General features: G+C 41.1%; 1 protein-coding gene across 1 annotated transcript in view; it reads right to left on the bottom strand.

Moving 5' to 3' along the window:
- The window catches only part of CDH8 (cadherin 8), a 379,478-nt gene that overhangs the window by 155,462 nt on the left and 211,444 nt on the right, over window positions 1-12,572 (bottom strand). Inside the window, exons 6-7 of the mRNA XM_004744298.2 lie at window positions 9,186-9,373; window positions 5,545-5,798 (exon numbers count right to left, since the gene is read on the bottom strand). Of these exons, the coding sequence (XP_004744355.1) occupies window positions 5,545-5,798; window positions 9,186-9,373 (442 nt within the window). The remainder of the gene's footprint in view (window positions 1-5,544; window positions 5,799-9,185; window positions 9,374-12,572) is intronic.

Genomic DNA, 12,572 nt, shown 5'->3' on the forward strand with positions numbered 1-12,572 from the left:
ATGAGAAATAAGTGAAATGATACATAATAGGAACTTAGCACAATGTCTGATCTGATTTATGCTATTGTTAGAAGATTCTTTCTTCTTTTACCTCCTTAATCACAATTGGGTTGACAGCCAATAGCAACAAAACCCATACAAAGGGGTTGGACTGTGGAGCCAGGAGCATTCGCATCCATGCTCTGGTGAATTCCACAGACCTGGGATATTTTCTTTTCTTGTGGGTATGCATCCCAAATGGAATGAGGCCATTTAGAAAATGAGTAGTTTATGATTTCAATTAAAACTGGTCCTGCTGGGGTGTCTGGGTGGCTCAATGGGTTAAAGTCTCTGCCTTTGGGTCAGGTCATGATCTCAGGGTCGTGGGATCGAGCCTCACATCGGGCTCTCTGCTCAGGAGGGAGCCTGCTTCCCTCTCTCTGCCTGCCTCTCCGCCTACTTGTGATCTGTCAAATAAATAAATAAATAAATAAATAAATAAATAAATAAATAAAATCTTTTTTTAAAACCCCAAAACTGGTCCTGCTAAGCTGTTCCAACAAGCAGAGACATAGCTGACGTCCCTGAGAACACGGGGAAAGAAAGTGTGGCAGAGGGACAGCGGAGAAGACATTGTGCCGTCAGGGATGCCTGGGTGTCTCAGTGGGTTAAGCCGCTGCCTTCGGCTCAGGTCATGATCCCAGAGTCCTGGGATCGAGTCCCGCATCGGGCTCCTTGCTCAGCAGGGAGCCTGCTTCTCTCTCCGCTTCTGCCTGCCTCTCTGCCTGCTTGTGTGTCTCTCTTCCTCTCTGACAAATAAATAAATAAATCGTTGTCTCTCTTCCTCTCTGACAAATAAATAAATAAATCATTTAAAAAAAAAAAAAAGACATTGTGCCGTCAGAAAAACCTAGGTACGCATCTCAGTTCCACTCTTGATTCTTTGTGTGCTACCCAGCAACTTAGGTTTTTTATCCATAGAGTCTTCATCTGCTAAGTTGAGGAAATTAGTATGTTATCCTACAGGAGAGGAGTTAGGGAATGAAATGAGTACATTCAGCACACTTGCTACATACTGACCAGTCACTAGGAACAATATTCACAACAGCAGCAGTGGTAGATTACACCAACTGAGGCTAAATAAACTGTTTTAGCCAGTAACTGTTACAGGAAAAACAGATAATGCTACATAGTCAGCAACCTTTAGGAGAAGAATCTCTGTTAAAATAAGCACTGGAGGGGCGCTTGGGTGGCTCAGTGGGTTAAGCCGCTGCCTTCGGCTCAGGTCATGATCTCGGGGTCCTGGGATCGAGCCCCACATTGGGCTCTCTGCTCGGCAGGGAGCCTGCTTCCTCCTCTCTCTCTGCCTGCCTCTCTGCCTACTTGTGATCTCTCTCTCTGTCAAATAAATAAATAAAATCTTTTTAAAAAATTAAAAAAATTTAAAAAATAAGCACTGGATTTTTCATTTGCATTTACAATATACATAGATGGTGGTTTTATTAAATGGCAATGCTAATAGCTACTCCATTTTTTAATTTGATAATTTATTTATTTCATTAACCCTGTGAGGGACATGATATTATCCCAAAATACAGAAGAAGAGACCGAGTCTCAGAGAAGTCCAGAGACCAGCTACTGGAGGAAGTAGCAATGAAAGGATTCAAATTTTAGTCTACATAAGTTCAAAGCATAATATCTTTTAGATACTTTACCCCACATTATTCGATGTTACTGAGATACATAAAGCATTGAAAAGAAGTAGCAAAGTTTTTTTTTAAGATTTTTTTTTTTTTTTTTTTTTTTTGACAGAGATCACAAGTAGTCAGAGAGGCAGGCAGAGAGAGGGAAGGAGGCTCTCCCCTGAGCAGAGAGCCCGATGCGGGGCTCGATTCCAGGACCCTGGGATCATGACCTGAGCTGAAGGTAGAGGCTTAACTCACTGAGCCACCCAGGCACCCCAAAAAGTAGCAAATGTTTGATTAATGTTCCTGGAAGGGAGAAGGTGAGACTCCCTATGTCATTGTCTATTTTCTCCTGAAAGGAAATATACACAAAGATAAATGTACAGATGGAGGTATAGGTAAAGTTATAGGTATAGATATAGGTTTAAGTATAAGAATTTTAAAATTCATGCTATTTGGAAATAGCTCAACGATATGCTCTCAAAAGTTGAGCCTTAGGGGAAGTTGATCAACGAATAAAGGACTGGATATTTTAACACAGCAAATGCCAAAATAAATGCCTATTTCTTGCTGGATGGCAAAGTGAACATCCCCCTGAAAGATGGGTGCATTCTTGTCAGCATACGACATACAACAGTTCTAAAGAGACAATAATGCACAGCTATTTGTTCCTCAGTAATTCCCTGAATATCTGTGTCCTTTAGTTCTGTTTAAAAAGGTTAAATGGCTCTAAATCTGTCTGCTAGACTCATAAGGAACCATGCATTGCTCTGGCTAGTCAGCAAATTTAATTTTCTACTCAAATTAACCAATTGTGCAAAGAAAGACGAAAGCTGCTCTCTATAACCCAAAGAAGTGGGGTTGGGGGAGGGGTCGGGGGGTGGGCAACAAATGCAGAAAAGCAGAACAGGCGCTGAAACACGCAGTTCATGATTCTTACGTTCTCATCCCATGAAGCCAATCCCCCTGCATTCAGACCTCTGTGGGACTTGCCTTCCGAGTGGCATGCACATCAGAACCCTATAGTGAAATGCTTTGAAACCGTATTCACCCCTCCTTTGGGGGCGACCACAGATGCCAAGGAACGAGTGCTTGCTTTTAATCTATCAGAGGCACAGACATGTCCGTGTCATCAGATGCTATTTAATCTATCCATCTCTCCTGGTAACACAGTCTTAAATCCCCTTTAGGTTTGCCTGAAAACAAAATGTTCCTAAGCTGGGCAGTAGTTGCTAAGCAGCTTCAAGCTTCCTCTCCAGCCTTTCAAAGCAGTGGTAAGAACTTGGGGCGCCTGGGTGGCTCTGTCAGGTGAGTGTCCGACTCTTGATTTTGGCTCAGGTCATGATCTCAGGGACTTGAGATGGAACCCTTCATCAGGCTCCCAGCTGGGCATGGAGCATACTTGAGATTCTCTCTCTCCCTCTGCCCCTCCCCACCTCCCTCTCTAAAAAAATAAACTAATTTCAAAGCAGTAGTAATAACAAAAATAACAACAGTAATAATAACAACAATTAATGACAAAGACAATCATCACTGGATTCCCTGGGTACTGGAAACAGTGTCAGTAAATCCCCATGTTTGCATCAGTAAATGGATAGATAACAAAACGTGCAAAATTATGTCAGCAATCAAAAACCTGGATTTTTAACCAGTTCTATAAGTCCAGGTTGCCATCACTAGGGAATGACAAGTTCCTGAGTTCTCATCTCTAGCTGATTTAGACCATGTCCCTGCATTGGAAGTCTGTTTCCAGGGCACTATGGATACCATGTTTGGAGTATATGTGAGATTACCCCAATATCTGAAGCCTCCCCCCCGCCCCAGCAAGCGCCCCTACCTTGGCATATTCCTGAGCCCGTCTTGTGTCCCTTGCTGAAAAGAGTAAAACTCTTGTCAAATCCACTGTTAAAACTGGCCCTGTCATTCCGCTGAACCCATCTTACTCACTGCCTTTGTTCTGTCTCATGCTTGGAGATGCGAGGAAAGTGGCAATTGTTCCTGTCTGTGTTCTTTCAGAGAAAACGCAGTAACATAAAACAGGACAGATTCATTATTCAACAGATATCATTGCCCGTATTTATAGATCAGCATTTCAATCTAGAGCCATTTCATAACCTCAACATGTAGTCAGAAAAGGGATGACCGTGTCCATCTCGTTTTCTGGTTACTTACTGACCTTGTCTTCAACACTTGGCTCTTTGACAGACAGAGTTCTCTTGGGCAAATATGGGCATTCTGTGTGGCTAAGGCTTGCTGAACCTCTTTAGAACTGAGAATGGACAACTGACCATTTTTCAAAACCCTTAAGTGAGATTTTTATCTTCTTAGAGATTGTGCTCCTTTGAGGGAAACTTTTTTTTCCCCAAGATTTTAATTTATTTATTTGGCAGACAGAGATCACAAGTAGGTAGAGAGGCAGGCAGAGAGAGAGGGTGGGGGGGAAGCAGACTCCCTGCGGAGCAGAGAGCCCAATGCGGGGCTAGATCCTAGGACTCTGAGATCATGACCTGAGCTGAAGGCAGAGGCTTAACCCACTGAGCCACCCAGGTGCCCCGAAGGAAACTTTTTTTTTGGTATCCTTTTGGGATATACTTAACATTATCCTGGGGTTTGAAGTGGCTTGTATTAAAACCAGTTTTTCTGGATCTGAAAAGAACCATTTTTTGCCCTAACTAAAATTACCAGGGGCACTGCCTGTTCTGTGGGTTTCACTTCCTGTCTCACAGTTTCAGCACCCTTATGAGTAATGGGAATTTAGTACATAAAAAGGAAGTGGATAAACAGAACTTCCAGAAAGTTCACATGGCCGGACTTTCCTTGATTAGAGTATCCGGAAGTATATCCCTTCAATACATTGGAATGAACTGACAACTAATTCACAAATGAAGAATGGATACTTCTTCAAAACTGTATTCTTCCCTCTCTCTCTCTGTCTCTCTCTCTCCCTCCTGACAAGCATTTCTAAGACAATATTTGAAATCCACACTCAAACACATCATTAGCCAACACTTCACCCTTGGAGACCAGTGTACAGGTTATAGATTTTCGTGTTCTTTCAGAAGAAAGCTATTTAGCTTGAGCACCTGTACTGTCATTTGGATGACTGGCACAAGAGAAAAGATGTACACAGTTCAAAGGAAGGGGAAAAAAAAAAAACAAAAACAAAAAGAAAAACAGAGCTGAGCCTCACTTCTAAAAAAGGCAGAAAAACTTTAATAAAGGATTATTTCATCTTGGGAAAAAAAATCTGAGCAAGGAAAGTATAAACAAAAGGATTTTTTTTTTTTTAATGGCAGAGAAAGACTTTGTCTAAAAGGTACCAATCCAGATATGCTGACCTATCAGAAATGTCCATGAAGTGATAAGAAAATAATTTCAAAGTCAAACACCAAACACAGAAATAAAACAGAGGCCTCTTAATGCACTGAGACAATCGCCTCATGGCCCTAAAATTCTTATATATAATTCACTTAACTCTCAACAAAGAAAGAAGACAAACCAGCAATACTTGCCCAATGCTAGGGAAAAATACCCAAATACACAATCAAGCAGAGAAAGTATAAAAGATTCACTCAGATGCACTGCAAAACGTATGCAATTTTGCATTTTTTATGAGTTCTCTGAAAGCTGCAATAACTTCGTTCACCTTGATATTCCTGGCTCTGGGTACTATACGTAGCTTGGGGTGGGCATGTGTGAACAGGCGTCCCTATGCACATAGGCACGCACATACGCACTCACACACACTGTGTTCACCAGAATTCCTCTGTCCTGTGAGCATAGTACCAAAAACAACCACACAGAATGTACACATAACTGCACTGAGTACTGATGTGCTTGTCCTTTAATGCCGCCTGTAAGCCTTTTAAAAAAGAAATACCTGATAGGACTGGCGGTGATATCGGGGTCACGAGCAGTCACTTGCCCAATCACGGAGTTCAGAGCAGCATTTTCATGAACTTCAAGGAGGTACGTAGGCGAAGAGAAGACAGGAGGTTCGTCAGCATCCTCAACAACGATTTTGACTGTTGCCGTGTCTTTAAAGGGCCCCCTGCCGCTGAAACGTGGGTCAATATGGACATTGGCTGCCTCTACCTTCAGAGTATAGGATTTTTTGGTCTCAAAGTCCAGAGGCTGTTAAGAAATGACAAAGATGAATGTTTCCCACTAATGACCACAGCAGCAAGAACAAATGAGTCTAATGCTGATAGATGATAGTTACGTGCATTTAAGCCCATTTGTGGGCCTTAATGGGATCACTCTCCATTCCCTCAGACTCAACTTGTAAATTTTACAGGCATTTATTGATATCTGTTTATTCTACAAGCTCAGTGAATCTAATCTCCTATTGTTTTGTTTTGTTTTGCTCATTTCACTTGGAATTCACAAAATATTCACAGTCATGAATTGTGCCATCAAAATTTCACTTCAGAGTCATAATAAAATTTTACTAGTGGTGGTATGACCCGCATACCAATCAGCCCGTTAATCGGGCCTCTGCTGGTAGGAGATAAGGCGGCATCGAACACAATCTCTATCTGGGAAGAATATTTTATCATTTCTGCAACAGTGTGTGAAATGTAAAGAACTAGAAGTAATCATTGTTTAGTCCAAGGAGACATTATAAAGCATAATTTAGCACTAATCCCAACAAAGAGTGTTTTCTTATTTCACTTCCAAAAGCACCGCTGCTCTACTGATCATGGGGCTGAGCTGAGGTTGATTAGTTTTTAGGGTATTCTTAGGTCTCTATTGTAAGTTCTGGGCTATGAAGTAGGTGAGCATATAAGGGAATATGTACGCAGATGCATGTTTCTCTGTGTTTATATTTAGAAGAGGGAAGGGTAAAAGCAGTATATATAGAGAACTAGGTCTGGCTGTGCCTCCACCAACCTCTTGAAAGCCATTTGGAATTACTTCATTGCACCATTACTGACAATATTTCTGACATATTAATACGTCATTCCTTAAGAGCCCCTGAGACTCTAGCTAATGATCTAGGTAAAGAGAGGTACGGAGAAGAAAGCAGGTCCCCTGAACACTCAGAAGCCCATCTGTATCAGAATCCTTACAGTGTAATTCTTGGCAACTCCTAATATGTCAGCTTTCAAGAATAAACGTCTGTCAAGGTTCAGAGAGACAATTCAGGTGTGCGCTGCAAATCTTCATAAGAAACAGAACTTTAAATCTGCAATGCAGATTTAAAAAAAAAAATAAACTGCAAGACAAGCTGGCATTATTGGATTCTTCCAGAACCCCCGTACAAGCTTAAATATGTATTCTTTTCTCAAAATTTGGGGTTGATTTTTCTACTTGAATTCAGTTCTAATGGGACTTGGCTTTTGGGGGAAATGTTTTCTAGTAAACAAGGCAGATATTCACTTCCCTGTCTATTCTGAAATTACCAGGCACATGCACCTATGAATAGAGGATTCAACATCAGCATTTTCTTAATTTGCCAATCACCCCTGCTGTAACAATTTTGTAATTTTGAATTCTTCACAAACACTGTTAAGTATAGCAGATTATGTTCTGTTTATGTCTTAGCTCCACATAATAACAATGTATACAAACACATCCTGGTGTCCTTGGGATTTTATAAGACAAAAAAAGAAGATCCATGAATTGTAGAAATATGACTCCCTACACATTGTTCTCTACAGTAAAATACATGGTTTTCTTGGTGTCAAAATGTGTAGAATATAGCGCCATGTTTATGAATAACAGTGAATAAAACTACAACACACGGCTAATTGCTTCAGTTTATAAAAGCACCTTATGGTAGCAAAGGATGGCAGTTAATAATAACAATAAAAATGACATTAGGAATCATTAGCCAAGGAAAATGTGGCTCTGGGTTATTCAATAATTGACTCAAGTATAATTATACTGTACTCTATTTTAAACATGAGTTTTTAAATACTTTGTAACTCTTAACCTAAACTCAAGCCAGGTAGAAAGCTTGTGTTGCTCTACACAGAGTTAAAATAAATGCAGCCATTTTTCCCCTCAAAATTAATTTAAACAATTGATTTTGCATATAAAAGCTTATCCAGAAAACTCCAGGTTCCCATTGTCACCGTGTCTCCAAGGGGGGATTCTGAGGACATGAGCACTGGAAGCAGATTCCTATGTCACATGACAGAGAGAATTAGACAGTAAGCTTGGAATCACATGAATGTAATGCTGAGCAAAACGGACAAAGAACTGTTGGCTCCCAACAGTGTGCTCGGCCATCTATCTTCTTATTCATGAGCCAACATATTTAACTGAAATTAATTTGTACTATTTCGTGAAAAAGACATGAAGAACAATATTGAAAAAAAAATACTCATGATGAGGACAAAAGGGTATTTTCCATGCAAATGCCAAGGCCCACAAAACAATGAAATGCATTCTACAATTTTTTATGAATGCAAATGTCATGATGATAGATAAATACGGAAAATACTGTACAAAATTTTTTCACATCTATCACAAAAGAAATGGCTGCTGGCAAAAGTAGATGCAAATCGCAGTACATTATCTGTACTATTCACGGAGATAGTTATTTCTCCAATGGTAGTTCCACTCGCAGGAGCAAAGCAAAGATGAGCTTCCTTTACCATAATGTTTGGACTTTTGATGCATAGTGTTGAATACCCAAAGAGAGCAGGGTTGGCTCCACCTTTCTAGTGCTGGAGCTGACCAGAATGACTAAGGTGGACTGCTTTGTCTATCTTTGAGTTCTCCTGAAAGCAGAGTCTGCAATAAAGAGTCAGGGATCTGCAATATATTTTGTGGAAATATTCCATGAGACTGAAGTGCAGAAATGGGCAGAGCTCTACAGAGAAGGATTAAAAGCCACGGAACTTGCCAACTCTGTGGCCAACTGAATCTTCTTCCTACTGGGAATCCTCTTAAGAACCATACAAAATATGCCTCAGAATAATGTCTCCAAAGAATAAGAACTGCTGGGCACCGGGGTGGCTCAGTTGGTAAAGCGTCTGCCTTCACCTCAGGTCATGATCTCAGGGTCCTGGGATCGAGCCCCACATTGGGCTCTCTATTCAGTGGGGAGTCTGCTTCTCCCACTCCCTCTGCCCCTCCCCACTGCTTGTGCTCTCTGTCTCTCTTGCTCATGTTCTCTCTCAAATAAATAAATAAATAAAATCTTTAAAAAAAATAAAAAGAATAAGAAGTGTCTACCAATCTACGTCCTTCATTGCTTGAGGTTTACCTTCTGAGTGTTGACTTCCCCTTTGTGACTGGAGTGCTCTAGAAAGGAGCTGAACAAATTCCTTCAGCTTAGGGAAGACCACGGGGGCATCTATGAGAGAGATATGACGGGGGATACACGAAGCTACCTACACCATGGTGACTGGCTGGCTTGGCTTTAGCTGAAACAGGAAGTGGGGCCAAGGGTATGAGGTGCAAAAAGGGCTCTACTTTTTCACAGATAAGGGGTTCACCCAACTCCTATAAACTTCAAAACTCGAGTTTCAAAGAGGTATCTGGAAGATGAACAAACCCTGAGCTTACCTTTCTTAGTCTTATAATGCCATCCTGGGCCTGGGCGTCAGAAGTGATTTCAAAGAGTGCTGTTCCGTCTCCATCGATGATGTCATAGGACGACTGCGCATTTTCACCAATATCCTGATCATTGGCCTTCACCCTCCCTATGGCAGTGCCAAGAACCACATCTTCTGGTACTGAGAAGTGATACAGACCTTAGAAAAAAGAGAGAAACACTGAGCATGGCACCAATTCCATTCATTTAGTAACCCATTTAGCAAATATTTATTGGGTACTTTCTTTGTGCTAAGCACACCTATAGAAATTAGGAACACAGTGATGGAAGACAAAAGTATCCCTTTTGCTGCAAAATGCACAATCCTTTCCATGAGTCAGAGACAAAGAGATACCAGAAGAAGAAATGATCTCTTTTTGAGACTCTTCTGAGATATGAAATGTACTCAACCATATGTTGACCAAATGTATATTTAGAGCAGAGTTATATCAGGATATTAGTGAGTCTACGTCAGTGTTCCTTCCAATTTGCTGTATAATCACACAGGCTGCCCGTGGGGATACTCATTGTTGCCCAACATAAAATATGAAGCTAATTTCAGCACAGAAAGATGCAATGTGTAACACACTGAAAGTCACTTTTGAAGTTACCTTTATATTTACAGACTTGTAGACCATTTTTGATAAAATCCAATTACTAAACTTCTGCTGTGCCCTGCAGCAAGCTGTTCAGACACATAAAACAGCCCTCCTGTTACTAAAGTCCTCATTGCTCTGAAGACCAGAAATCCTTACCTCCAAAACTCTCTAGGCAAAATACAATTACAGTGTACGTTCATTCTCCCATGGGGCCAGTAAAATGTGTCTAATTAGTGGTATTCGTCCCATTTTTACTCAAATCGCTTTAGTTGGTGTATTGGTCTCCCTCATTTCATTGGCGGAGGGGAGCAACCATAACCCCTGGTCATTACCACTTTTGTACACACCTGCCCTACATCTAACTGCCAAGTCCCGCATTTCTTTGCCTGAGGCTTTCCTCTGGCCTTCAGAACCCATTTTACCCACTGCCTGTCAGGCCAGAACTACCAGAAAATTAATGCCCTCGCGGAAGCGGCCCTCAAAGACTCGCACCACTTATGATATAAAATCCCAGGCTCCTCCTCTCTCTGGTAGGGTAACATCAAGCTATTTCTTCTGCTTTATTTACAGTGTTTCAGAGCTTCCTGGATAAAGCTCCAGACCCGCACAGTCATAGCTGGCTTGATAATGTACTCCCTGCCTCTCTAACCTCTCTCACACATCCTCACTCGCCTACTGGTGATTCCTGGGATCATCTCCAAGATAAACTACTTAATAATCAAATTCTTGTCTCAGTGCCTGTTTCTGGGGAACCCAAACTCAAGACAACCCGGAAGTTTTAGTCCCATTGCAACCAAAACAAAGAGGAAAAAGATAAATATTTGATGAGCTATAAACCAAAAGGAAAAATTAAATCTGGAGAACATTACCTAATTCTAGTCAGAACTCAATCACTGAGTCCCTTGGACAAACAATCTAACTAGATTATTTCAGAGGATGCATAAGGTTTTCCTCGGCAGTAACACACTTTTATTGAATGATGAAATAAAAGTGTCTCTTAGAATCATGAAATCATGGGACTGGGGAACAAAAATGTTTTCCAAATAGTTTCACCGTAAGGTCGCACTGAAAATCTACACGTTGAATACCAAGTCTCTCAATTCTTTCATAATTGGTATAATGATTCTATTTTCTTTGAACTTTATATAGCAGGTAAGGTTTGAGATGGTTCCTCTAGGTATGTTTATTAAGTAAATAAGCCAGCAAGGAGCTTCACCTGGTTGCGGGTCCTACATCAGGGCGCCTTGGGAAGCCAAGCAAACGAAACGTTTATCCATTCCTATTCTGTTCACTCATCATCTCTATCAGTGTGATCATTGTTAATAGTTATTACCCCTAAGAAAGGGAACACTAGGTAATGAAACTCACCTGCCACCGCAGAATTAAAACCATCATTTTTGGAGAAAGAAGAGTTGCATATACAGCCTTAACTATAATGGCCGCTGGAAAGCAAATAAAAGAACCAGGGAAAGGATGGGAAAGACAGTACTCTCCATTTCAACAATGTGGTTAAAAAGGGTGGCCTTGTTATCTGATTTATGCATGGCCAGAAGTGAAAATTCTAAAATTACTAATGAAAATGAATCCCTTCTGATCTTTCTACCTTGGAATTTCGTTCTGCAGATAAATTCTCAAAGATACTTCAAATGTGTCATTTTCAAGCCCCACATGTGTCTCTCTCCTTCTCCTTCTTCCATTCTCTCCCTACTCTTCTCTCTTCAAAAACAAGTTCTCCTATGGTATCCCCTCTCTGAACAAAAAGCATCAGCAGGCATGTAATCGCTCATGGCCGCAGTGTGACTGAAAAGGCAATGTATCCTTAGACTTTTGTTATCATTAAACCTTAAGCATCCGTCACACCTGTACACTTCCTCCAGTTCCACTGAGATCACCCTTGCTTGCCAGCCGTGCCTTCACTTTTTACATGAATGTTTACAAACACCCTTTAAGCGGCTGCAGTGCGGAGAACACTTAGAAGATGGTCACAAGATTTCATTTTCTCATTTTCTCTGATTTCCTTGAAATCCAATTTTATTACTTAACCTACAATGCAAAACCTTTTAATGGCTTCCCACTGATCTTAAGGGGTTAAAAAAAGATCATGGTACTTAAAATGGTACCAAACCCAAGTATGGCCAACTCCTGCCTAACCTAACTCTCCAGATGCTCTAGACTCCAATGGGGGTGAGATTCTTTTAATTCTCATCCAGGGCCATACACCCTCTTTCATGGGGTTCTGGATGACCTCTTCCTCCAGTTACAACGTCCACCGCCCATTCCCCTGGTTTTGCTTTGTTCCAGCTAATTCCTATTCATCATTCATTTCTCAAGAGTCTCCATGTCAGAAAGGCCTTCCCAAGGCATCTAGTCAGATTATTTGGATAAGTGCTCACAAGTTGGAAAAGTTGGAAAATAATGACTATCTCCCCGGTTCATGGATGTTGGCTGCCTAAAATTTTGTTGAGATGCTTCTGAGGCAGAGCATGGCTTTAGTAGGGAAGAGCAGGGTCGGTGACCGTTGATGGCTGTGGGAGGAACTACAGGAAGTCACAAGAAGGAGGAGGGCTTATTTGTGCAGCAAGTATATCGCGTATCTGCTTTTTCCCCTTCAAGCGCTACGGAGATCAGCTTCTTTTATCCAACAAAGTGGAATTATCGATAGTGCACTGTCTGAGGTACATTTTAATCATTCTCTCAAGTTCTTAGTGGGAGGTACCATGAAAGAGAGAACTAAGCAAACATCCTGAAGTCAGACACCCT

This window comes from Mustela putorius, unplaced genomic scaffold, assembly GCF_011764305.1.
Source record: "Mustela putorius furo isolate JIRA1106 unplaced genomic scaffold, ASM1176430v1.1 tig00000174_pilon_pilon_pilon, whole genome shotgun sequence".
NCBI classification, from domain to species: domain Eukaryota; kingdom Metazoa; phylum Chordata; class Mammalia; order Carnivora; family Mustelidae; genus Mustela; species Mustela putorius.